The sequence below is a fragment of the Micromys minutus genome (assembly GCF_963924665.1).
Source record: "Micromys minutus genome assembly, chromosome: 12".
NCBI classification, from domain to species: Eukaryota; Metazoa; Chordata; class Mammalia; order Rodentia; family Muridae; genus Micromys; species Micromys minutus.
This window is the reverse complement of record NC_137981.1, coordinates 25,848,614-25,875,015: the sequence shown is the minus strand read 5'-3', so window position 1 is coordinate 25,875,015 and position 26,402 is coordinate 25,848,614. Positions and strand designations below refer to the sequence as shown.

At 46.9% G+C, this 26,402-nt stretch overlaps 1 protein-coding gene across 1 annotated transcript; it reads left to right on the top strand.

Annotated features, from left to right (window-relative positions):
- Nucleotides 1–669: 669 nt before the first annotated feature.
- On the top strand, nucleotides 670–24,762 carry ANTXRL (ANTXR like; the record flags this gene model as incomplete). Its single annotated transcript, XM_080926727.1, has 16 exons — nucleotides 670–890; nucleotides 1,894–1,965; nucleotides 3,789–3,860; nucleotides 5,744–5,825; nucleotides 5,977–6,010; nucleotides 7,361–7,440; nucleotides 7,518–7,586; nucleotides 7,895–7,975; nucleotides 8,106–8,166; nucleotides 14,504–14,602; nucleotides 16,010–16,079; nucleotides 16,564–16,654; nucleotides 19,178–19,219; nucleotides 20,237–20,389; nucleotides 21,802–21,882; nucleotides 24,352–24,762. The coding sequence occupies 16 exons, from the start codon at nucleotides 670–672 to the stop codon at nucleotides 24,760–24,762; spliced, it is 1,719 nt and encodes a 572-aa protein (XP_080782853.1).
- Between the last annotated feature and the right edge of the window lie 1,640 nt (nucleotides 24,763–26,402).

The following is a 26,402-nucleotide window of genomic DNA, read 5'->3' as shown; positions in this document are numbered from 1 at the left end:
GGTGTGTTAAGTCATCAAGTTTGGGCAGCCTGTCACATGACAGTGGATGGATGAACTATTCCCACACATGGGGGACCCTGACAGCTATACATGACCTCCCTCCATCTCTTTCTGAAGTCAGACATTGCCTGCTGCTTTCAGGACCCACATTTAACCCTCATTTTGTACACAACCCCCACCTTGGTACCTTGGCCTCTTTACCCATAGTAACCAGTGAGCTCAGTCACCTTTTCAGTTAACAAAATATATGGGTTCCTTGAGGTGGCCCCTAAGAACGCCCTATGAGGGGCTGTGATGTAAAAAAGGAGTCCTCATCTGAGACTCCTGCAAAGGTCCTGTGACTGTCTCTTGGCACTGTCAGCATGAAGGCATTGAGCACAGAGGCAGGTCACAAAGTCACCATGTCAACCTTCCTGTCCCATCATAACCCTACAGTGTTTTGTCCCAAGTTGAGGGAAGGACTCCTCAGGTAGTTGGGGGAAGGACACCCCAAAGCAGCTGCCTCCTCAGTCCCCGTGCCCTGAGTATAACCAGGTGGAGTGCTACCTGGTGGTAGGTTAGAGGCAGTGATTCTTATCCCTATATTCAGGCAGAGGTGGTAAAGAAAGATTCCATGTGACCTTCCACAGCATCCTAAGAGCTAGCACAGTCCCAGGGACAGTCAAGAACATGAGGAGCCACAGTTCCAGCATGCCTTGCTCGGCCCTCTTTCTGCTCCTGCTTCTGTTGCCACCTCCCACTTTTAAAGCTGGGAAACTAATTCACCGCCTGGACAAGGACTTCAAAAGTCCCCACTACCGCCAGATGCAAGAAATGAGGCAAAACTTGCCACAGGTTCAAGCTGAAGGTGATTGTCGGGGTTTATTCGACCTCTACCTCATCCTGGACAGGTGAGTTGCCCTCTTGCCCTGTTCCTAAATGGCCCTCGGGCATCAGTGGTAGGTAGACTCTGTAGACAGGCAAGATCATTGTGATCAGACCTCAGGAAATAGGCTTCTGTCAGTAACTTACTTCCTGAATGCAGGGACACCAACAGGCCTTCCGGATGGCTCTGTCCCTATTGCCTTGACTGACTGATCTGGTCATCATGGCCCTCAGGCTCAGGGGCTACTAGGAAGTACCTTTTTACTCATACAAACTGCCCACAGAGTGACACTGCAGAGGCCACCCCCAACACTGTGGGCACTCTCCCATCCTTGCTGTCCTGAGTAGCTTTTGTTTACAGCCATGGGGTTTAGCTTCTTTCTTAAACTCAAGAAGAATCCTAGGAAGATCCTGTTTTTCCTTAGTGTGGTAGGCTAGCTGGACTGGCCTGTAGACTCTCCTTAGCTGTCAAGGGAGGGAATGAAGACTACACCTGAACCTCAGAGGGCCCCAGGGCTTCTGTCACTGCCCCATCTAAGAATTCACTTCCTTGGCTTGCAGAAATCTGTAGTGTGTTCTAAATTTCTATAAACTGAAAATCATGTTTGCACTCATCTCCTGACTGTAACCATTTGACTCATCTGTATTTTTCTCTATTTTCATGAACGTATGACATATTTTTTAATCATTTCACTGCTTGTTCTCTCCCATTCCTATTAATTCCCTTCTCAGTTAATCTCCCTTTCCACTTCCACGTCTGTTTGTTTGTTTCATAATTACCCAGTGAATCCTTCTTGGGACCTTACAGTTGCAGTAGATGAAACTGTTTAGTTCACTACTGGCCCTGAGGAGAGTCACCTCTTCAGATGATCCACCATGATCTGCAGCAGTGACAAGGTGGCAAATTGCTAAACAAACAAAAACAAAAGCAAAACCTGATAAAAGACTGGAAGACTAGGGAGGAAGACACCACCCTGCTTGCCTGACAAAGTTGTATCACACCTTGACATCTGTCTCCTTTGTCTTCAGATCAGACAACGTGGCCAACAACTGGATCCACATTTATTCATTTGCAGAGGGTTTGGTGAAGAAATTTATCAAGTATGGCTTCTGACTGGAGTCTCCTATGGGCTTCAAGGGAGTATCCCTCTGACAGACAGAGAGCCTGTCTCAGATTTGATGGGCATGAGATTCCCTCATAAAGACATCATAGTCCCAGGCTGGTGTGCTAACAGAAAATGGGACATAGTGTGGTAATGGACATTTAGTGCAAGATTTTTCAGGGCCAGAGGAGTGGATGGGGGAGCTTGCTAGGGAAAGACAAAGAAAAAGGCAGAAACTCTCAGAGAAGTTTCAGGTCTTAGAGGAACCGTGATGTGAACTGAGTCCTCAAGGCTGGAAAGTAAACAGGGTCAGGTGTAACATTACTGAGACCACAAGTCTTATCAGACACAACTGAAGAAAAGTATTCGTGGCTCACAGGTTCAGAGAGTTTCAGTCTATTCTTCAAAGGCACAGCAAGAGAACCATGTAGCCAAGGCTGTTCACACTATGATACACCAAGAAGAAAGTGAACAGCAGGGACAAGGACTGGGCTACAAGTATTAGTGGTCTGTACTTGATGATCTTCAAGTAGCTAGATAGCATCTAAATATTCTACAGCCACCCAAAATAGTGTCACTAGATGGAAAACAAATGTTCAAAGCATGATGCTATGAGAGATGATTCCAATTCAAACTATTACAGTTACCTTCTGTAAATGAGTGATCCCTTAGACTAGGGAGTCAAGGTAACTCAGGAAAGGCTAGGAGAAGAGGATCATGGGTAGCTTGAGGCCAAAGCTATAGTAGACCTCATGCTAAGCCTCATGCTAAGACCTCATGCTAAACCAAGGGGATTTGACTTCCTACTCTGAGTCATAGTAAAAGAGAAGAAGGGGAGGTGAGTATGTAAAGAGCTTCTCACAGAGGGGTGGGGAAGGAGAAATTTCTCTTGAGATGGAAAATGAGGAAAGGTGGCTGTGTTGGTTTATATATGTTTAGCCCAGGGAATGGGCACTATTAGGAGGTGTGGCCTTGTTGAAGTAGGTGTGTCGCTGTGGGTGTGGGCTTAAGACCCTCACCCTAGTTGTCTGGAAGTCAGTCTTCCACTAGCAACCTTCAGATAAAGATGTAGAACTCTCAGCTCTGCCTGCACCATGCCTGCCTAGATGCTGCCATACTCCCACCTTGATGATAATGAACTGAATCTCTGAACCAGTAAACCAGCCCCAATTAATTGTTGTCCTTTATAAGACTTGCCTTGGTCATGGTGTCTGTTCACAGCAGTAAAACCCTAACAAAGACAGTGGCTACAAATGCAAAGAATTTGGTATCAGAATTCAGGGATGAGGATGCCCCTAATGGGGAGTATGGGAGCTTCTTTGTCTATTCAACTGTGAATATGAAAAAGAAAGGAATGGAAGGAAATGGAGACAGACAGACACACACACGTGGTGGAGAGAGATAGATAGATAGAGAGAGAGAGAGAGAGAGAGAGAGAGAGAGAGAGAGAGGGAGAGAGAGGAAGAGAGAGAGAGTGGAGCTAAGGGGAAGGAGAGGGGGAGAGAGGGAGGGAGAGAGGGAAGGAGGAGAGAGAGAGAGAGAGAGAGAGAGAGAGAGAGAGAGAGAGAGAGAGAGAGAGAGAGAGAGAGAGAGAATGGGATGGATAGCAGGGTTGTCCTGTCACTCTTCTGTGGACCTATATATCTCTATGGGCTTGTATCTTTATGGGCTTTAGAAGCCTTTGCCAATTTTACCTTAAGTCCTTACCACTGAATGCCCTCAAAAGAAATGGGGTGGGAGAAGGGACTCTGTGCTTGTTTGCTCCCTGACAGGTTGATGGTCTTGTGTGTTGGCTTCTCAGTGCTTATGCTTTGTCCCCAGCCCTAACCTGCGGATCTCCATCATTACCTACTCAACTGATGCTGAACTCATCCTGCCACTCACCTCAGACAGGTAGGTGTTGCTCTGAATCCTGAGGCTAGCCTAGTGGCCAGCATACAGGGATCTTGAGGAAAAGGTATCTCCTAGCATTGCCCTTACTAGGGGACTTGTATACCCAAATTGACCACCAGCCTTAGTTTGCTAGAACCCTTAAGCCTGTACTTAACTAGAATGGACCTGATGCTTCTAGAAGTTCTCCACTCATGAATCTTACCTACACCCTGATGGGACCTGGGGTGCTATGGATATTAATACCTTTAGAAATAATGGGCTGTGTGTGACCTGCTGTGAACATCATTCTCTGCTTAGAAAAGTGGAGCCAGGAAGCATCTGGGAAATCCTGAGGGATGTAGTGGAGTGGGGGGAGGGTACATTAGGCCCCTGTGATCATAAGGAAGGAAGAGTCACCTGTACTGAGCCACCATACAGGAAGGGATGGAAACAGGTAAGCCACAAAGAGAGGTGTGCTCAGCTGTGCTCAGAATCACAGAGGTATGAAGCTGTGGCTTTTGTCTGACTGGGAAGGAAAGTCAACTTTGGGTGCTCTTCCAGAGACCCCATCCAGAGTTAGAGTAATGGAAAGAGAAACGGGACATTTAGGATTGGGGTGTCTGGGTGTGCGACAAACCTCTACCCTAGAGAAAAAGCAAGTGCAGAAGACCAGCCAACCTTGGAGAACAGACAAGAGTCTCTAAATTTATGAACATAACACCTCAGGTCCATCTGGGAGATGGGACAGGAAGAGACTGGCTCCCAAGGGGCCAGGCAAAGCCTAGTGTAGTGTACTCTTGTGGCTTAGTCTTAGGGAGACTTGATTAGAATCGAGTGGCAGAGAGAATCCCTGAGAGTGACTCTGGCAGAAATTACAAAGTAGCAGGAAGTAAGGGAGAGGCTGGACAGGGTAAGGGGTTGTCCTGGACTGAGGGGAGAAATCGAGCCTGGGCTGGGTGGAGGGTTGGGATAGACTGTAGAAGCCAGTTGACTAGGCCAAGCAGAAAGATAGAGTCTAAGACCAAATAGAGAGGTAGGTGCTGAGATGGAAGAAGGCTGGGGGAAGAGCAGAGAGAAAGAGCCAAGTTAAGCTGTTCAAGGGGGAGAGCTGGACTGAACTCTGTTGGCAAACAGAGGAGGACAGAACTGGAGTCGGAAATCCCTGGTTTGACACCCATTGGCCATGTTGAACATTATCATCTCATTTTCCACTGGGGTATACCTGGGCCAGGCGTGGGGCTTTCAAAGCTCGACCCTGGTAAGTCTTCTCTCTGTTGCCCAACAGAAAGTCACCTTTGAGTTCATTGTGAATCACCTTGCTATGCCTGCTTAGCCTTCTCTCACTGAATTATCCTGAACCGTATACCCACTTTTCTTGTCCTAGAATTACCATCAGGCTCCATCAGGCCTGCCTCGGTGTGTTCTGCCTGTTTTAACAACACCTGACAGGCCATATTGCTTCTGACCTAGGGAGCAACACAGGCCTTATGGACAGCCCTGAAGGCCTGACTCTGTGGAATCCACTGTTGGGCTCATATCTGAGTTGTTTGTCAGTTGCCTTTAACAGACTAGAGGAAAGGGAGTCAAGCCAGAGCTCTGTGACAGTGGGGATAGGTCCTTAATTTAAATGTATATTCCAAGGAGTTAACAGGCAAGGTCCCTGTCCAAATCTCTAAGGCTGGGTTCCCCATAATATAGATGAACTCAGAGAAAACCAAACCTTCCCCTGAGTCCCATCAGAGACAGAGAAAGACTCAACTCAGAAGGAAAAGACAGTGCCTCTCGTCTGGTGCCCTTTCTCATCAAGTGGTCTGCACAGTGAACAAGGCCACAGGATGATGACTTGGAGATGTCTTGCTGCTGTCGAAAGCCCCCATGCCACCTTTCCTTTCTATTCTCTCTAGAAAAGAAATCCGTAAGAGCCTTCTCGTGCTTAAGGACATGGAGCCCCTAGGACACACACACATGGAGAAAGGACTTAGAAAGGTACAGACACCTACAGCTGGCTCGGTACAGAGTACCACTGGGGTCATTTCGCTGTGACACCATTGGTTCCTTTTGTTGTTTTGTTTTTAGTGTTTGTTTTCATTTTTGTTTTTTGGGTTTTTCTGTTTTTTTTGTTTTCTGTTTTTGCCAGGCAAACGAACAGATCCGAAACTCCAACTTGGGAGGTGAGCTGTCTGTACCTTCAGCGAGGTGGAACCCACAGAGCTGAGCTCCCTACTGGGTCTGTGTGCAGATCCTGGACTTCTTCAAGTCTGACTCTTGAAGCCAGTGTTCCCCTTCCTATACAGCAGGCCTCTCTGAACACAGCACACGACTTGGAATGCTTCTGGGGTGGGGGTGGGGGCAGACACTGCTTTGTTCTCATTGGTCCCTGGCCTAAAAATATGCTGGTGAATAGAAACAAGAAAGCACAAGAGCCTAACAGGCTGCAGACCCTGTGCATAGAAGCCAGGACTTGGTCTTCTCTTTTACCTCTTACTTTGGTCAGCTTCCTAAGCCCATGAGTCAACCATGCCCAGTCAAGACCTGTATCCCTGTGGACTACAGGCCTTTAGTACATATCTGAATATGTACAATCCAGTGGGGAAATTTGATGAGACACCATTGGGTCCCCTGCCTAAAGGCTTTCTGACGTGATCTTGCAGTGAGCAAGAAGGTAGATATGCATAATTAATATAACAAAAGTTATATGTTATTATGCTGAGGGTCAGCACATAAGGTTCACATGATGAATTCCAAACATGGGCCCTAAGCCTGTCTCCCCAAGGCTGCTCACCTGTGTGGTTATTTCTTAGCTGAAGGTCAGGTCCAGTCTAACAGAAGTCTCTGGTTTGAGGGTGAGGATCCTGGAGGAGACTCTCCAGCCACAGGGCAGATCAAGGTAGCATCTCTCCAGATGTGCAGAGCAAAGCATCTCTCTTGGTCTCTGCTTGTATGCTGTCAAGTGGATGTCATGGGATTCTAGGACTGTGTCTGGTTGTCTTGGGTGAGTGATGTCACTGAGTTCTGGTTCTCAGGCGCAGCCTTGGGTGTGAGGGGGATCCTGACTAAGCTATTTTTTTACATGTCTAAATGGCATAATTTTTTTACTGTGCTCAGTACAGGTTTTGACTCACTTGGCTTCCTGTTCCTAATAAGTTGTCCCCAAGGATGTGCCTAAAGCTGGCCCCAGACTCCACCTGTCTCACTGGGACATTCTTAGCAAGGAAGGCCCTCCTTGCTCCTCAACCTGCCCAAGGAGAGGCTGGATGGACTTTTGGCTCAATAACTAAACTGCCCTTAGGACAGAGGTTCCATAGCAAAGGGAGGAGAAGCCAGGCCTGCTGGTAGGAGTTCCAAACCCCTCTGGCTCCTAATCTGTAGACTAGGTAGTAAAGAAAACCTTCTTTTCACTCTGAGACCAAGGACTGAGAAACAACCAACTTTACCGCAGAGGGCGGTGCTGAATCTGCAGCCACTAAGCAATCCCTAGAGTCTTTCCCACGCAGTCCGTCCACTTCCTGTTTCTTCTGTAGGCCACATTGTCAACAGCTTGATTATTGCTCTGACTGATGGACTATTACAACCAAAGTCATATCGTGACACCATGGAAGAGGTGAGTCCCGTCCACAGGTGTCAGCACTTTGCCTCTGGTATTTGGAAATTTATTTTCAGCATCTTCTTTCTTTTTAGGCCAGAAAAGCCGAGAAAATGGGAGCAATCATTTATACCGTGGGTGTTTTTATGTATAGCAAACCGCAGGTACTGCAGACCAGGTGACCAAGTGTGCTGCCCCTGAGAGCAAGATTGTAAAGGCATTTTTACAATACCAAGAGGGTGGGATTTTCACCTACCCAAGGGTTAGAAAAAGTAAGCCAACCCCTTACTCAGAGTGGGCTGAACAGTTTCCCATTCCTTAAGTCTGGGCTCTAAATGAAAGCCAGTGAGTGCCCTAATATCACCATGGCCCCAGGGCAATAGTCCCTCTCACAAGTCTGGGAACCTGTGGCATCAGGCTTCTAGTTCCTGGCTCTGAGGTTTTCCAACCAATTCTTTTTCTCCAATCATAGTTGGTGAATATTGCAGGCAGCCCAAAGCGCTGTTTTAGGGCCGACAAAGGGTTTGATGAACTGGAGGCCATCATTGACCCAGTGAGTATGTGGGGATGTGGAAGACTGTGAAAACACTGTCGGCATTCCCTGAGGCCTTCTACTCAGTCTCTCTCTCTCTCTCTCTCTCTCTCTCTCTCTCTCTCTCTCTCTCTCTTTCTCTCTCTCACAGCTTACTTTCAAGTCCTGTACTGAAATAATGTCCATGCAGCCTACCTACGTGTGTTCGAAAGGTAAGGACAGAGAGGTCTGAGCAGATGGAATCACTCAAAAGCATGTGCGCAGCCACATGAGTGTATGAGGTTTGCATGGGATGTACAGCCTGTGCGTGGTGTTTCCATGATGTGTGTGGCAGATGTGACCTTGTGTGTTTTGACAATTGATTTTGATTACCCACTTGACAAAGTCTAAATTTACCTAGAAAGCAAAGCTCTTCGAGTGACCGTAAGTTTCTAGACTGGGTTCACTGAAGTGGGAAAACTCACTCTGAATATAGGCAGCCTCATTCAGGGTGGAATAAATAAAAGGAAAAAGAGCTGCTCATTAGCATCCGTCTCTCTATTCCTCATGACTATGGAGTAAGATAACCAATCACCTCAAGTTCCCACCAACATGACTTCCTCCTGCACATGACCACATGACGGACTGAACTCTCAAAACTGTGAAGTAAAATAAGCCCTTTCTTTGAGTTTATTTTGTCTGGCATCTTGTCACAGCAACAAGATAAGTAATACAGAAACCTGGTATCAGGAGCAAGATTGTTACAAAACCCCGTGTCATTTTTAAGCCTTTGAAAATAGTTGGCAGGAAAGAAAAGACTACAAAGGCTTGGAACTTTGAGAAAGAAAAGCCAGAAGGTGCTCTAAGCAGAGCCCAGTGGGTAGTTCTGAGGGAAGTTTGGAAAACCAGTCTGCCAAAGGAAACAATGACAGTAGAGGCCTTTTAGGAGGCTATCAGGAGCCTGAGTATCGCCCTCTCATGGTGTGTCCTGGCAGGAAATGTGGCTGTATTGTGTTTGTGTCCCGAGCACTTGTGTGAAGCTGTGCTCAAACCTCTTGGACTAATTTATTCGACAGAAGAAAACTCAAGACATAAAATAGCACCCAGGTGTGTCATGGTAATTTCTCATCAGGTCTATGACAGAGAACCCCAGGTGCAAAAAGAGTATTAAAAAAAAAGTGTTCTTTGACAAGATAAAGGAAGGAATTTTAAGGTTGAAAAAAAAAAAGCCAGTACTGAGAAAGTACCTCTATTTGTTTAAAGTTCTTGGCATTGTAAAAGAGAAATCTGATCAGAACAAGGACAATGGGAAAGGGACCCAGAGGGCAAGATACCACCACCACCACCACCACCACCACCACCACCACCACCACCACAGGCATACACCAGTTCACCTTTTAAAACGCAATTTTTAAAAAAAGCCTGAACTCAGAAGGGATTACCAGTTCAAAAAAATTTTCCTAGAAAAATATTTTCTAAGATTCTTCAGCCAAGACATATAGATGCCACTATAGCTTTGTCCCCTTGGGGACCCAACTTTATCCCAACTTGACAGTGTCATTCATTTGGAACTGGTTTTGTGGACACACAAGATGCAAGATTAAGGAGACAATGGAGTCTTTTGAGAGCTCCTTGGGCCACCAAAGTGTAGTAGGATCAGAGTACCAGAGCAGAGATGCTAACAGACCTTTGAAACTGTGTAAGAGAAGCATATACTGCAATAGAGACCCCAGCACCTTAGAGATGCTAGAACCATGAACCATCCATTGAAGAAAGCTTCGGGAATCTTGTGGAGCTAGTCAAAGAAAGGTTATGTGTGCTGAAGGGATCAGGCTGCCTGCTTAGGGTTAGGGCTACCCAAGCCCTCTGAACCCAATGACTCCAGTAGGAGCTGACCCATGCTGGCTTTCCGTGATGGCCTTGAACTGTGGCTCAAAATAACCTCTTCTTCCCTAAATTGCTTGTTTGAGGTACTTTGTTGCAGTAATGACAAAGCAATTAATACATGTATACAGTGTTAGAGGGTAGGCAGTGCATATGTGTTTCTATGTGGAAATGTGTGTGGGTAGGAAATTTAGATTGCGTGTGCATGTGATGTGTTGGTGACATAGATGGTATGCATGTATATGATGGGTAGATGTGTGGTATTTGTTTTAGTAGTATAAGTATGGAAAGTTGAGTTGGAGTCATTGCATGAAGTATATGTCCTGTGTGTGCTGTGTATGTTGTGGATAAGGAAAGGACACGACTGCTCCTAAATATGGTGGAGGGAAAAGTTTATTGTCAGTAAAAGGGAGAGCATAGTCAGAGGCAGGGACATCTGGGAGAGTCCAGACATGACCAGACTGAGCTAAGCCATGTGAGGGAAGAGGAGAGGGCCCGACCAAGAGGCCAGGGAGGTCTAACCCAAGGGTGTAACCCAAGTAGTTGGACCATACAGGGAAGGGCATCTGGAGGAAGGACAGCCTAGCTGGAGAAGTTTAGGGTAAGGGGCAGAGTCTGTCAGCCATACTCTATATCAGGTAGGGACTGAGGGAGGCTGGGAGAACCTGGAGGCCACATCCACTTTTATATGTTAAGTAGGCACCTCAGCCTTTTCTTCTGGGTTTGAGACCTAACAGTGAGTATAAAAATCTAAATCCAATACTTCTGTGGTAAGGGGTGTGTGTGTGTGTGTGTGTGTGTGTGTAGTGTGTCTTGGGAGAATATTATGGAAAAGAAGGTACATGTGTGGTTTAATATAGGGGAAGTAAATATTTATGGTATAGGAGGTGTTTGTGGACTGCCTGGTAGAGGTGTCTTGTGTGTGGTAAATGAGTTTTTGGTGGATGTATGTGAGCAATGTAAATTTATGGTATATGTGATATGATAGAGTTCTGGGAGGGCTATGGAGGGAGTGGCTCAAATAGGCATGGGAGGAGAAAGCTTCATATATAATTGTGCTTTGTATGCTGGTATGGGGTTCTGAGGTGTGACGTGTTATGTTGTGGAGGGTAGATAATGTGTATTTATGTAGATGTATTTATATGATGTGTGCTACATGTGTGAGTTTTAATGTGGCATGTGGTGTCTAGTATATATTATGGGATCTATGGCATGCATTTATGTTGTCTGGTATATCAGAGTAGTATATATGATATCTGTGGTGTTTTTACAACTGTGGATATGAAATAAATCATGTGTGTTGCTTTGCATAGGGCATATAATATATCCATTTGTGAGTATATATGTGTTAGTAAAGTACTTGGTGTGTATGTGTATTTGTGTGTATGCTATACATAATATATGTAATTAAGTATGTAGTATTTATAAAGAAAACATATTGTTTGTATGTTTATAGTTTATAGTTACATATGCCATAGGCACCATGTATGCATATGAGGTTTATAATATGCAGTACACAGCACATCTAGTATGTGCATATGATGCATGTGTGTTTATGAAGGTACCGTGTGTATGTGGGGATGAGCATGTATGAAGTGACTATGCTTTAGGTATACTATCACATACACGTGGAAGGCACATACTGTGATAACATTGGGATGTATGTGCAGTTACTACCTGTTTATCTCAAAATAGAAGGTGTCGTTACAGGGCTAGGAAGAATAGAAGGTGTTGTTATAGGGCTAAGAAGAAGGCATTTTTAATACTCTCAAGGAACCCCTAGGAAATGGTATGGAACCAGTATATCCAGCTCACCTTAGCTTTTCTAGGAAGACCAGGAACGGCAGAAGTAGAAATACCCATAGAGTTTCCACTTTGGAAAAGTGGGAGATCGTATCTGCAGGTGAAAATGAACCATTGAGCACAGTGGGCATCTATCTATGTTGCTCCTGGAAACAAGAGGAAACACCCATGCCTGGCAAAGATATCCACAAAGACAACCTTGTTTACTTCACCCCAGCACTGTCACAGCCAGCACCTGACCTCCAGGACAAGAACTGACAAGGATGGCCTCCATCTGTCACAAGGTCCCTGCATCAGTGTGCGAAAGACACACACACATTAGTTTCTGAAGCAAGGGTGTCTTTCTTTGTCAGTACCTGAATTCAGACTTGTCCCTTATAGCTACCCTGCAGGAGAAGGAGCTCAAAGAAGCCCTGAGCCTCTTTCACCCACTGTGAACAGCTAGGTCTTCCTCTGCCCGCCAGCTCAGGCAGCTAAGTCCTGACCTCCATAGTCTTCAATGAGAGCCCAAGACTCCAGACTTGAGAAGACTAGATTGTGCTTTCACTGAGCTGTGCTCCCCCCAGCACCTACGTAAGGCAAAGTACCACCATGTATGCAGGAGTGTTCTCCAGTGGACAGAAATCAGCCGTGGTGGTGTGGTGACAGGTGGATCATATAGAGGCTTGTAGACATTGCAGGCAGAAGCTGGTCCTGTTATTTGCATCCTAGTCATTGGTTCTAGGCTGCTCCTGCCCTTCCCCATATCGTGGAAGTGTCTGAAACCTCCTGTGCTGAAGGATGAAGGGAGGAGTGCTTTGGGGTTAAAAGCAAAAGCAAAAATTGCCCAGTTGTGCAGCTCACTGGTTTCTTGCTGACTGTCTTGGAGCACACGGGCCTTGGTGTCTGGACAACTGTGACAAAGCCCAGGTAAAAACATGAGTTGTCACTCTTCCCTTGATGCAGCTGAGCTAAGGTGACAAGTGCCTCTAGACATCAGCCTAGCCACTGACCTGTTAAACTGTTGGCCATCTTGTGCAAAGCTGTCACAAAAGAATACATGTCAACCATCTAGGTACTAACCAGGCCTGTCACCCACAAAAAACTTAGAGTCAACTAACCTGAACTGCCAACCAGGGAGCATGCATGGAACAAACTTAGGCCTTCCACACATATGTTACAGTTGGGCAGCTAGCTCTTTATGTGGGACTCCTAAAGTGAGAACAGGGGTTGTTGTTGACTCTGTTGCTTGCCTTTGGATCCCTTTACCCTAACTGGACTGCCTTGTCTAGCTACAGTAGGAGAAGGTGAGCCAAGTCTTACTGCAACTTCATATGCCAAGGCTGATTGAAATCCATGGAGGCCTCCCCTTTGCTGAAGAGAAATGGAGGAGGAATAGATGTGGGGGGATGGGGGGAAGGACTGGGGTGAGAGGAGGGATAGGAAAAAATGCAGTTGAGATGTTAATTAATTAATTAATTAAAATAATCACAAAATCAAAATTTTAAATTGTACCTATTGTGGGCTCAGAGGCAACTTCATTAAAGCAGTCTTTCATAGTTTAAAGAAGGAGGAGGAGGAAGAGGAGAAGAAGGAGGAGGAGAGGGAAAAGGAGAGAAAGAGGAGGAGGAGGAAGGAGGAGGAGGAGAAGCAGGAGGGGGACGACAAGGATGAGGAAGGAGAAAAAGGAAGAAGGAGGAGGAGGAGGAGAAGGAAGAAGAAGAAAAAGAAGAAAAAGGAGAAGAAGAAGAAGAAGAAGAAGAAGAAGAAGAAGAAGAAGAAGAAGAAGAAGAAGAAGAAGAAGAAGAAGAAGAAGAAGAAGAAGAAGAAGAAGAAGAAGAACAAGCAAAAGAAGGAGGAGGAGGAGGAGGAGGAGGAGAAAAGAAAAAAAGAAAGAAAGAAAGAAAGAAAGAAAGAAAGAAAGAAAGAAAGAAAGAAAGAAGAAAGATTGCCTGTCACTTCCAGGAAAGCCCAAGGCTGCCTGTACTCCAAATAAAGCAGACTGAGCTGTTTGCTTGAAATTGCACCAAAATCAACCTGTGTGCTACACAGAGCCTGAGAAGTAACCTTGTAAAGGGAGTCCTTGATCAACTACCCTGAGGCACTGAAATGCTTGGGGGACAGGAATGAGTGGGACCTGGGCCCCTAGGCAATTATGCAAGTAAACGAGGAAAAGGTAGAGGGATCCTGCCCACAGAACCACCTGCCCAACTGTCCTGTGTCCTTTCTGTATTGGTGTCAGTGTCAGGGAGCTACTCCACTGATGTTAGAAGACCCTGTTAGACCCTAGAGTGAGCGACAGTGAAGAAGAAAGTGATGACCTCTGGCCCTGTATCTGAAACTGTCCAGCTTCCATGGGGGACTCTGTGAGGTGGGTCAGGGACTAGACCTAATCTCTATGCCCCAGTCCTTGCTCCTGAGGTCTGTATTTCCACACCATAGAATCGTAGGAAATAACTGATAGTCTTCATTCTCAATGGTACCACAGGCATCAGGTAGGGACCTAGCCCCTCTCCTGTGCAAAGAAGGCCCTTGCTGTGCTACAGTGCCCATGTTGACTAACGAGTGCATGAGGTCTCAGAGCAGGAGGGTATCAGCTTAGTTGGTCTAGCTTGGGACAGACTGGGACTCTTTTGTGGACTTCGGAAGGTCAGGGATCACAGTAAGACTCCTAACTATGCAAGCAAGCCCCCTTCACCGCCCCCAGCCACATTAGCATGGAAGCTCAGTGATATCACATGAGGATTGGCCTCCCCACAAGTCCCACAGATGATGGTTCAGACACTGATGTTGTTTCGTAAGGGCACCTGAGAATTCCATCTTCAGGGTAGCCCTCTGTGAAAGACCAGAGAGAACACAGCACCTGCTCCTCCTTGTTCCAACGAGTATATGTTGTTCTTGCAGACTCCTATCAAGTAAATATTAGTGGACATGAGTTTATTAATATAAACGACATGACGCAAGTTATTTGTAGATTCACGTTCAGTGACTCCAGAGTAATCGGTAAGTAGCCCCTTGGTACCTCTGGTGTACACTATCCCCACACAGCACTATTTCTCTAAGTCAGCCAAGCTTTCTGCTTTCCCTGACCATGTGCAACGGACACATGAGAGCTAAAGACAGCACAGGCCATAGAAAAGGACTAAGAAGCATGCCTAGCCATTTCTCCCTTTATACAAACATGGGGAAAGCATGAACCCTTCCGCTGCCTGTGGAGGAAGGCGTGACACTGGCCTGTCCCTCCTGCGGCATTCATTTAGCCTGTCTTCTTGAGAGTTGAATACAGAGCCTAGAGTCTGCAAATGCAACAGAGCAGCAGCCCCCAGACCAAGTCCAAAGAATGCCAAGAAAGCCATTCTAAGAAGGCCAGAATTACATCACAGAGAGGAAGCCAGGGACTGGGAAATTGGAAGCCTAGCCAGTGGGTATACAGCTCAGCTCTTAGCTTTTGTCCCCAGCTCAGTGGTTCAGAAAGTTAATGTGTCTCATTAAAGTGAGAGTCTTCTGTGACCATTACAGAATGCTTCTCAGGCTTCCAAAGCATAGAGGGAAAAAATCTATTCATCAAGTATCCAACCACTTCCTGGGTTAACCTTGGGTACCATTCTTGATGCTTTTATCCTACCCATGTACCCAGTCCACCAGCAGATTTTGCCTTTATGTCCACGCTGTATCTGGAGCCTTCCTAGTCCCTGACAGGTCTATCATACTAGCAGTAAAGCCCAAGCTTCTTCCCAGGACCCACAATTCCTCACTCACTCCCTTCAGCAACCTGGCAGATTCTGCCTCAGTACCTCATCATTTGCCTTTCACTTCTCCCAGAGCCCCAACCCTCAGGTCATACCTTGACCACACCTAGCCCAGATAGCAGCAACTCATCCAGAATCAATTTCAGGGGACACAGTACCCCAAACACAAGTACCATGTCTTGTACCTGGTCTTGAAATATCCATGGCCTACTTTTGGTAATTCACAACCCACAAAGTCTAGCTCCCTAACACGCTCACCACTAAACATCTTTAATTAAATTTCAGGCAAGGCATTATTTCATGTGTACTTCTCTTTCTTTAAATAAGATGTCATCATTCTAAAAGAAGGGGCAAGTCACCTGCACATTTGTTCTTTCTACAGCATGCCCCATAGCTCTCTCTGCTCAAAGCACTCTGCACTCTACCTTTTATGTGGTCCTCTCAATCCCCAACAAACTAGACCTTGGATGAAAAAGCCCTGGCTACATGTGCCCACTGAGTGTTGTTCAGTGATAGGCAGATCTGGGGCTCAGCAGGTGTCCCTGAACAAAAAAGAGACTGGGGGAGGAGTAGGCAGTCCTCAACCAGAGTCAGCTCTCAGGCAGGGCTGACAGTGGAGAAAGGACACCCATATTGATAATCTTGTGATGTTTTCTTTTAGATGAAAGTCCCAATGATGTGAATGAATACACTATAACCTGTCCTGGACCAAAGATACCACACACTGGGGAGTAAGTGTTCTTTGCTGGAGGCCTTAATGGGGAGTTTACTAATTTGTGTTTGCCAGCTTGTAAAGAATCTGGGGTGTCCCCTTTGCTGTAGAACACCTGTCTTCCGTATGTGGGTTCCATTTCCCTTCCATATGCCCTTTTAGTGACCCTGGTGGCATTCAGGAAGACACAGTACCCAGGCTCTGTTGAAGGCAGAATGAACAAGACAATGGGTTGGAGGGTTTTAAGTTGCATTGGAATACCTCCCTGATTCTTTAGCTCCTGGCCACTGTGGCCATATGACATGAAGGCCTAGTAAACAACTGTCACCGTCATTGCAGAGGTTGACTCTATGTTTTGGGGAGTGGTTTCTCTGCCTCCCTGTCCACTCTCGGGGAGTCCCTGTGTATGATAGAATTTCGGTGAGGAATGATGTGTTCAATGATTTGAGCAAACCAAATCTTCGGGGCTCATCTCATCACCCATTCTCTTCTCTGTGCATTAGGGACATTTCTCTTCAAGTCAGTCTGGACAATGGCATCTCCTTCACTGGGAACAAACTCGTTATAACCGGTGTCAACTGCTGGAATGCTAGGGTAAGTTCCCAAAGATGATACAGATCCATACAGAAACTAAAAGATAATCCAAGAGGCTGGAGAGATGGCTCAGTGGTTAAGAGCACTGACTGCTCTTCCAGAGGCCCTGAGTTCAAATCCCAGCAGCCACATGGTAGCTCACAACCATCTGTAATGGGATCTGATGCCCTCTTCTGGTGTGTCTGAAGACAGCTACAGTGTACTTATATAAAATAAATAAATCTTTTTTAAAAAAGAGATAATCCAAAAGGGGTGGTGTGGGGGAGACCCAAAAGTAGCAGTGATGACTTTGTTAGGTAGTCTGCAGGAGTTTCCGGCAGTTCTATACTGGAACAAGTGTGCGTCTCTCTGCCAGGACATGTAGGGTACACAGCACAGCCCCTCTACATGGATGTTCCAGGCTCAGGAATCCAGTGTTTCCACCAGCAATAGCCAAAGATGTGTGCCAGTGAATCAGATCCCCAGCGGCTGATACGGACCGCATTTACTCAGGACTCATCACCACCCTCAACCTTCTTGATGACCCCTGTCATTTGCAGTGTCCTCAGCCTCCAACTGTGTCCCCTCTCCCTGGATGCCCCTCTGTGGGCTAATTATCACCAGCAAGGCATCCTTTCCCACTGTCGTAGGGGAAGCTGTCAGGCATGTGTACTGCTCAGCTCAGCCAGTGCCCCTGAGGAGGATAGTGCTTTTCTTCAAGTACTACCTCTCCAGTTCCACATCTGTCTCCCAAGCACCCGAGTTCAGTTCCGTGTGGTGGGAGTAGGGAGGGGTATGCCCAGGAGCTTTGTGTCCACTTGTGACTACTCTTGAGTTCCTCTCAAATTTCAGGGGGAGGAGAAGTGAGCTTCTTGGGCAGAGCTGGGAGACACAGTTCTCGATGCCTTGGAAGATGAACCCACATCTTCAGGCTCTACCTCTTTAGTAGCTCAGCTGCCTGGCCCTTTCCCAGAGATCTGATCACCTACAGCCTAGTATACTGTGGACAAGACCACAGTGAGAACCGCTATCCTCGGGCCATAAAAGATCTTGGGTTCAGATCTCTTAGATTAAGAGCTGGGAACAGAAGAAAAGTAGGCTGCCCTCTGAGGGCCAGCCTGGGCCATTAAGCCCACTGTAGCCCCGTGTGTCTAGACAAACTGGGTAAAGAGAGCATTGTACAAATAGGAAACAAGGGGTGGTGACAGGGGAAGAAGCCACTGGTGCTGTCAGCCACGGGGTAGTATAGCAGTGATACACCAGCCAGCCACTGAAAAAAGACCCAGACAAAGCCAGCACTACTCCCAACCAGGAATCACGCATCATCAAGAAATTCAAGTGGAACTGGCTGATGATCGTGCCAATCTTGCTGGTGACCCTGCTTGCACTGTACGCCATTTGGGTGGTTTGCATAAAAAAGGTAAATCCCTGCCACCCACACCTACCCGCTTGCCCTGGCACCCCACATGCATGCCCTCCCTCCAAGCAACAGTGCCATATGCCAGTACTATAATTTAGCCTGCTGGCAAGTTCCCATCTGTTCCAAGGTTCCCACATCATCCAGGGGAGGCACAAACTCTTTGATATTAAATACACAAATTCTAGACCAGCCTGGGTTCTAAGTAGCCTCCAGCCTAGCTAATGCAGAAATTCAGTCTGAGATGCTTGGCCTGTAAGCTAAGGTTGGCTCTAGAAAGAGGCCATCCCAGCACCCTTAGACGAGGACAGTCATGGATCAGTCACACATTCATAGGGTTCATGTGGACCAAACCTCAGAAGTGCCTGTGTATGTCAGGCTAGGACCCCTCATGCAGGGCCAGTGGCCTCATATGCAGGGTGATGCCTATCAGACAAGGAACTCCTAGGACAAACCTTCCTTTAACATCAGCTCCATTCCTGCCCCTCCCCCATATATCATGTACTGGTCTGCAGAGGCATGGAGACGAAGCAACACCATCTTCCCCCACCAGAGACTTCAGTCACTGTCATGGAGAGATGGAACCAGTGCTTGTCTAAAGCAGAGCAAGACCCAAGGATGACACTCTATAGCATCCTGGGGAGAGGGTGGGAAAAGACAGAGGAGCCAATGAACTAGGATGGAAGGAACCCTCCAGAGAGCCAAAGGAACAGGATAGTGGTCCTGGAGACAACTTGCAGCACAGAGCTGTCATGACCCATCTCCTTCCAGGGACACAGTGAACAGAGAAACCTGGGAACTAAACTAGAGAGAGGGTGAGGAGGTTGCAGGAGGTATGGGGGGAAGGGGGGCTGAAGGATTGATGGGTGTAATGGGGCTGGGACAGGTGTGTAGCTCCTCAGCCATGGGACCAGCACCTTGGTTTAGTTCCCTCCTCACAGACATGAATGTGGTTGCCTTGAGCCAGGCAAACCCTACAGGACATAGCACCACAGGCACTGGGCACCCACCTAGGCATGCATTCCCAGCCCATGTTCCTCTCCAAGCCAGGGTCCCCTCTGTCTGCAGGGCCAAAGCAGAGCTTACCCTATCCACTCCAACCCACCTTTGTTTGTTTCATGTTTCAGCCGAAAAAGTCGCCACCACCTGGGGAACCACAGCCAGTGCAGGTGAGTGTGGGAGATGGGGGAACAGGGAGGATAACACTGTACACTGATTTTCAAGAAGTGTCATGAAGGCTGAGCCCAGACTATCTCACTACTTTGGTAGTGAATGGGGGAATGCAGATCAAAGATTATATGGGAAAGCTATGGGATTCAAATAATGTTACCCAGACAACACCATTGCCAAATTCACAAGATTTCCTAGCCAGGGTTTTAGTAGCACAGTCAGCACCTTGACACACTGGCACAATACTCCAGCATATGCAGCCATCTGTTACTGAACTGGTATCTTTCAGTGCATCCCATAGGACTCTGAAGAATGCAGAGATCAAGAATGGGTTCTTAGTATAGGGACGGCATGTGTCAGATCCAGGTCTCCATCTCCAAGCTCAGAGACCTTGAGCTTCTTTTATACTTGTCTTCATCATCTGCTAAAAGGCCCAGGACTTCACTAAGAGAACCCAGGGCTGGGGAAGATAGGGATATCCTAACTGACCCTAAGCTGTGAGGGATGTCCCCAGGTGAACACAGGGACTGGATGGGGGAAATGGCTGTGCCTTCTTTGGGGTAGGGAACCAGAAGAGGTACTGAAAGGCTGGTGCAGGCAGAACCTAAACCTGGACCTGTGCTGGGGTAGGAACAGCTTCCCTGTCTATGTGGGACAGCGTTAGCAACAGAGTAGCCGTGGAAGCTGCCTCTGTGAAGACCAGAGCCAGTGGAGGAGACGGCCACCGGACATCACCTACCTTCTGCACATCCTCCAGGCTAGGCTTCTGCCAGCAAAAGTGACCTCAGGAGAACCAAAAACACTGAAGTGGATGTTGGCACTTCCGGAAGCTCAATGTCTACAAACCAGAAGGGCTTTGATTATCTGTCTCATGATGGACCTCCCCAGTAGGGAGGCCTTCCATTCACTGCACAGACTTAGCTGACTGACCCCCACACTGCAGGTGCCCTACAAGGGATGCTGTGTCCTGTTCATGCAGCTGCAACAAGACATAGACCAGTTCTTTTCATTTCTAGGAGCCAGAAGAAGAGTTCCCTCCTTCTCCATCCACATCTGCTCCTGCTCCTGCTCCTGCTCCTGATCGTGCTGCTCCTCCAGCCCCATCACCTATCAACTCAAACCCTACTGTCATTGTTGCCTGCTGTGGCTGTGGGAGCAGAGGGATGCAGGTGACTAGGAGATAGACAAATTGTGACCCTCTAGGCTTGGCTGGAGAGGGCAATCACAGCCAATCATCACAACAAAGGTCCAAGTGTGGGAGGGACATAGGATATGTATTACGTTATGTGTAAGGACACCTGGATCCCTGTCTCTCTCCGGTGGCTAGAGGAGAGCAGGCACAGAAGGCTCCACAATTGCTTGCTCCCCTCTTTTGCAATGTCCAGTTCAGACATGGCCACTGTGCCCCATCTTACCAATCTCTGTCTCCCATGTCATTGATTCAGCCCCAAAAATGTCTCTGATGCTACTCTTAGTCTGAGAATGAATGAGCCAAGATGTATTGGGTGTGTCATGCCAGGTCAGATACAACAAAAACAGAAAGGACCGGTCCTGAGCTACCTTCTGTTCATGAAAACTGGTCAAATGCCAGTGGCCTTAGCCAGCCTAGATCAAGGCTTCTCATATACAAGTAAAAGAGCTTATCGAGTGGTCCTGATGCCCACTGAGATACAGGATGAGTTACAGCAAAGAGTTGCAGGATGAAGGGAGTTGACATGGAGCTCCTAAAGAGCATTACAAGCTTCTTGTGTGGAGCTGAGCCCCAGGAGGCAAATAGCCATTTATCTAAAGCCTCCCTCCTAGACCACCCCAAGAAAGAAGGAAGACACGTAGCAGTCCCAGGCCCCAATATGTAGCACCTACAAGGACAGAGCAATGGGAGAAAGAGCCCCTGATTTCCTCCTGGCTTTGTAGTCTTTCTCCCTTCTCTGTCTCTGTCTATAGTAAGCCCATTGCTTCCTCCTGAGAGCCCTGCCTGCCCACTCCTGCCTGTGAGCTACAGAGAAGCCAACGCAGGTCTCCTGAGAGAAAAATGGCCACTGCCAGTGGCTTGCCTCACCCTCTCTGTAGGGCCCAAGGGGTTCACAAGGCTGAAACCATGAGGCTTTCTACAGTTAGGCCTGAGTTCTGGCCTCTCCACCTTCCTTTATTTTAGCCTGGCCCATGGTTCCTGACCTTTATTGAGACATGGGCCTCTGGCCTACTTGACTAATATGGCCCAAGTTATGGCTTGTTTCCTTTTCCCATACCTGGAAGCCTCTGCTTGTCACCACACACCCCCTCGAGCTTCTGAACTTCTCTAAAGCCAGCACATGACACATCTTCCCACTCAAAACATTATTTTGTCCCCAATTGTCCTGAATTCTCAGTTTTCTACAAAGACCACTCCTGACACCCAAGTCTTTAGTCTGGTCTTTCCTGGGAGAGGATGTGCCTTGTGTTCTTGAGGCTGTGTTGACAGAGTTCTAGGTAATTGTGTTCTTGAGGCTGTGTTGACAGAGTTCTAGGTAATTGGACTCAGTATTCCTTGGGAACAGTTCCCATGATACCCTGCTTGCTCATGGTCACATCTGCTTCTCAGGAAAATCTGGACACATGCGGCAACTGCTTTCACCCAAGCTTCCACCAAATGCCATTGGTGTGGTGTCATCCCAAGTCGCAGGTGAGCCAGACAGAGGGAAGGACTAAGGCACAGAATGGCCACCATTTTTACATTTTAAACTTTTAAGTCTTACGGTTTTGCAGTTTAATGTGAGCCATGTGTTGAGTCTTAGTTGGGACTTCTAGGACCCTTCAGGGAGGCAGTTTGAAATAAGTTAAAGGGAACCTGAAGTCCCCTGAAGAGTGTCAGCTGAGACCTGACACTTAAGGCATGAAGTCATCTGTCAACTGATACTACACCCACTACTAGGACAAATAAACTGTCAGCTGGGAATTGTTTAGGGCAAGGAAACAACAGGGCTTTCGGACCTAAAGCTTTCTGCAGGACAGGCAGCCTGTGACACCAGGCTTGTACCTATGAAACCAAACATCTTGCTCATTTGGCAAGATCAACCAGCTTCCCCAATGAAGGCAGTCTGGATGCTCCACCAGACTGGGAGAATCACCTCAGTGGGAACCCACTTAACAGCTTGGGGGCCTTGAGCAACAAAAAGTTGGGGCAGCACTCAGAGTTCCTGTTCATGCCATCTTCCACTACAGGGCATGTCACACTTCCTGAAGGCAGAATCTTACCCAGACCCTCTTTCTGGCAGGCAACAAAAGTGATATGGATGAGTCCCTGGTGGAAACAAGGGTGCCTCTCCTTCCCTCTTACCAGCCGGGGGAAGACTGTTTCTAAGCTCCTCCTTCTGGCTGGGAATGTTTGCACACATGAGAACTTGACTCAGAAAGTTAATAAACCTGCACGGTGAAGGCTTGACATTGAATTAGAGAGGCTACTTCCTAGAACCTACTTGCTCGCTCGTTCCAGTTAATTCGCAGCCTTTTGTGCCTCAACGAATCAAAACCCAGGAAAGTCTTTAGAAGTTTTAGGTTTAGTGCAAACCTGGGCATTTTTGTAGTAGACGTAAGTGGTTTTGCTCACCCCTGCTGCAGCTGCTTGGAGCCGGGACCTCATTTCATTCTCACAAATGCCTCAGAGAAACCGTATCTCCCATTTAAATAGACCTGTTCTAAGGACTTTCCATAATCTGGTGATTAACCAAACCAACAGTTATATTGTTGGAAGAAAACTTGAGATCCTGCAAAGTCAAGAAACCTTTCAGCAGTCATGGTCAGGAGCCAACCAGACCAGCACCCTCCTGCCTGGCTCCATGATTCTTAGTGTGTGTGTGTGTGTGTGTGTGTGTGTGTGTGTGTGTGTGTGTGTGTGTGTGCTCGAGCGTGCACACGTGCCTCCTTCTCTGTCCTGCTGTCTTCACAGTTAGGGAAATTGAGGCACTGGCATTTACTCTGGGGTTAAGCATGGCAAGGTCGTTAATTGGTACAGCAGATCCCAGGCGTCAGTGATGAATAGAAACATTTCGATGCTGCATCTTATAAAGTGCTGATATGTACAAAATGTTTATTAATAGTAATATTGCATGGACCTTAAAGTAACCATTTGATGCTCAACATTTAGAATAGTTCAGAAATAAACAAGATAGGAAAGAGTTCAGTTATTTACAGACATATGTAAACAAACCAAACGGAAATGAGAATTTCTTAACTATGCAGAGGAAGCATAATAATTAGTCCTGTAGAGCCAAAAGAGTGAATCCACCACAAACGAGCAATCATGAGGTCCTCTGAGGTCTTTGCAGACATGTTGTAAGTTCACAGAAACCAGACAAGCCATTGTGATAATACTAAAAATAGCTTGTAGAAAACCTTTCATAGTCTTAAGGCAGACATCAGGCTGTTTAAGGCAACTTATTTAAAACAGTCCAGTCAAAGGGGATTTACTGATTCCAATTTAATCAGCAATCAGAGAAATTCTGTGAAAGCAATGAGTTTCGGGGCCCTGCCATGGGGATTCCCACATCCCATAGAAAGCTGCATACATACAAAAAGAGTCAGAATAAAGGGAAACTTTAGAGACAAAATTAGAAGGTTTAGACAAGTTACTTTGGGGCTGTAACCTTTGGTCACAAGGAATCATAAGGGAATGTTAAAGGGTCAAGAACAAAGTGGGTGATGTTGCCAGTTCACCTTTAAACAGACTCTCAGTGGGTAGCTGTCCTTGAAGACATACTTTTGTGTACGGGATGTAAAAAGCAATGTATCTTTAGGCATCTGGGTTATGTGTTGCTATGGAGTTGCTGTGTATGTATAACCATTTATGGTGTCTCTGTGGTGGTCTTTGGGCAATGCAGTCCTAGCAGTGCTTTGTGGTAGTTTTTCTACGTGAGTGAAATTTCCTCTTTCATAAATATTCAGCTTTCCCTATTATAGTTTGGTTTCTTTAAAACTTGACATAAGCAACTCCATGTTGATAATGATTTGATTTGATTCAAAGGAGCATCAACAAGGCTGGCACTGTCAGATGAGTCTTGATGTGTCCTGACTTCACAGCCTTCTGGCCAATTCCAGTGACATCTCTGTGACCTTTGTTTTTATTTTTATTTTTATTTTTTTGTCCTTCCTCCAGAGAGGAGGTCCCAGCTTTGCTGTCATGAAACCTAGCTGCTCGCCGGCCTGTTACCGCCAAAAGCTCTGCCTTTGTTCCGATGGGGATTGTTTTCGCCTCGCAGAACCATCATACCCCACAAAGATTTTGCTTCAGCCCAATGAGGAGTGTTTCAACATCACAAGGGCACAATGCAGCCCAAAGAACTGCTTTCAAACCAGACAAGAATGTCTCCCAGGTGCAAAATCTCTGTGCCCAGCACCCAATCAGGACTGCTACATTTTGAAATCCCCACAGTCCCCATGCCCAACCAGGTATAGCAAGTCTCCCTCCAGGATGCTACCTCTGCTCCCTCCCCAGACCCGACAATCTGTAGAATCTGTTTGTCACACCCAGCCTTATCCCCCAGCCTCTAAAGGACCAAAATCCTAAGTTTAAAAGTCTTTTGTTTATTGCACTGGACACATGTAGCAGGTCTTAGATTGTAGTGAGAAAGCTCCGGTTTGCTGCTCATCAGCGAGCTCAACACCTTAGGGAGATGACCACAGTCGGAGGTAAGATCATGTTCCATGTACCAGGACAAAGCTCCCTGGTTCCACTTTTTACCAGTCTTTCTTCATCTATCTGCAAAGGCTGAGACAAATGGAATCTTCCGCAAAGGCCTTTGTGGAACAGACACCCCCCCACCACCACCCAGTCTTTAAATACTCTCCTGAATCTCTTTCCCTAAGTTTTTCTCAAAGACAAGTATATTTGAATTTTTCATCTGGATTGCACACTCCTGATTTCCATTTCTTAGATTCTCATGTTTTGAATGTGCTCTGGGAGGAAGTAAAGCCTCTTCTGGAAGCAAGACTTCTCTTTCTAGATGTGGCATGTGCTCCCCATGCCCAAGAGAGTTTCTGAACTTCACTGGGTCAGGCAAACCTCATCTGTGTGTCCTCAAAATCAGTGTTCAGGCACCCAGCACGTGCACCATCCGTCCCCACAGGAACCAGATACACCAGGATAAGGACCTAACAAGGGGCTCCAGAATCTTCTGAAGCCTCTCCAGAAAGATCATGACAGGCTATCACTTGTACCAGTCTTGATGGTTAATGAAATAGCAGCCTTCTACACTCCCCATTATACCCAGGCACTGTACCTGAATTTCTCTAAGGCAAATACAGGTGGAAATATGCCACAGCTTGTAAACAGTATGGATCGAATCCTCGGATAATGATGTAGGTACCACCCCTCCATGCTATGCTGGAATGCCTAATGTTGTGTGAGGGGTTTTGTGTGGGCTTTTTCTCTTCATTGTAAAACTTTGACCTTCAAAGCACCCACTCAAGGGGTTTCTGTTCCTTATCTCTACCCCAACTTCCCTGTCTTGTCCTGCCTTAACTGTCACAGCTTGAGCTGCAGAGCTGTTACCCAGACGGGTTCTAAGCCTCTCTGACCCTTCCAGTCCTCTCCTGTTTCTGGCAGCTGTTTCCTATTGTCCACCAAACATGTCCGATGGGAGGAATAAGGACAAAGTGGAACAGAGGTTGCTGATGACAAGGTATGATACCCCTGCCTCTCTCCTACTGCCAAAGACATGCACTTCAGCAAGACTGTGACAGGTACAGTCAAAGCTCATCGGTCTGGCTTAGGCCTTAGTGGACAGACTTCTGCCTGCAGCCCAGGACTCTGTCACTAACTACCCAGAGGGGCCTTGCCTTTAGCAATCAGAGGCTGGTCACTTTTTTAAAGGTTGACTGACTGATTGCTGGTTGATTGATTATGTATAAGGTGTTCTGCCCACATGCCAGAAGATGTCACCAGATCTCAGCATAGATGGTTAGGAGCCGCTCGCTATTAATTGCTGAGAATTAAACTGCAGAACAGAAGCCAGAGTGCCTAACCTCTCGGCCATCCCTCCAGCCTGAGGCTGGTCACTTCTGATGGGACAGCTAGAACATCCAGAGGGAAGATGTGGCCTTGACTTATAGGATGCTCATCCTCAAGGCTTGAACTTGTCCCCCAGGGTAGAGGATTCTTCCTGGGCAGTATTGTTCAGAACTTCCTTCCCATTGCTCCATAATCTC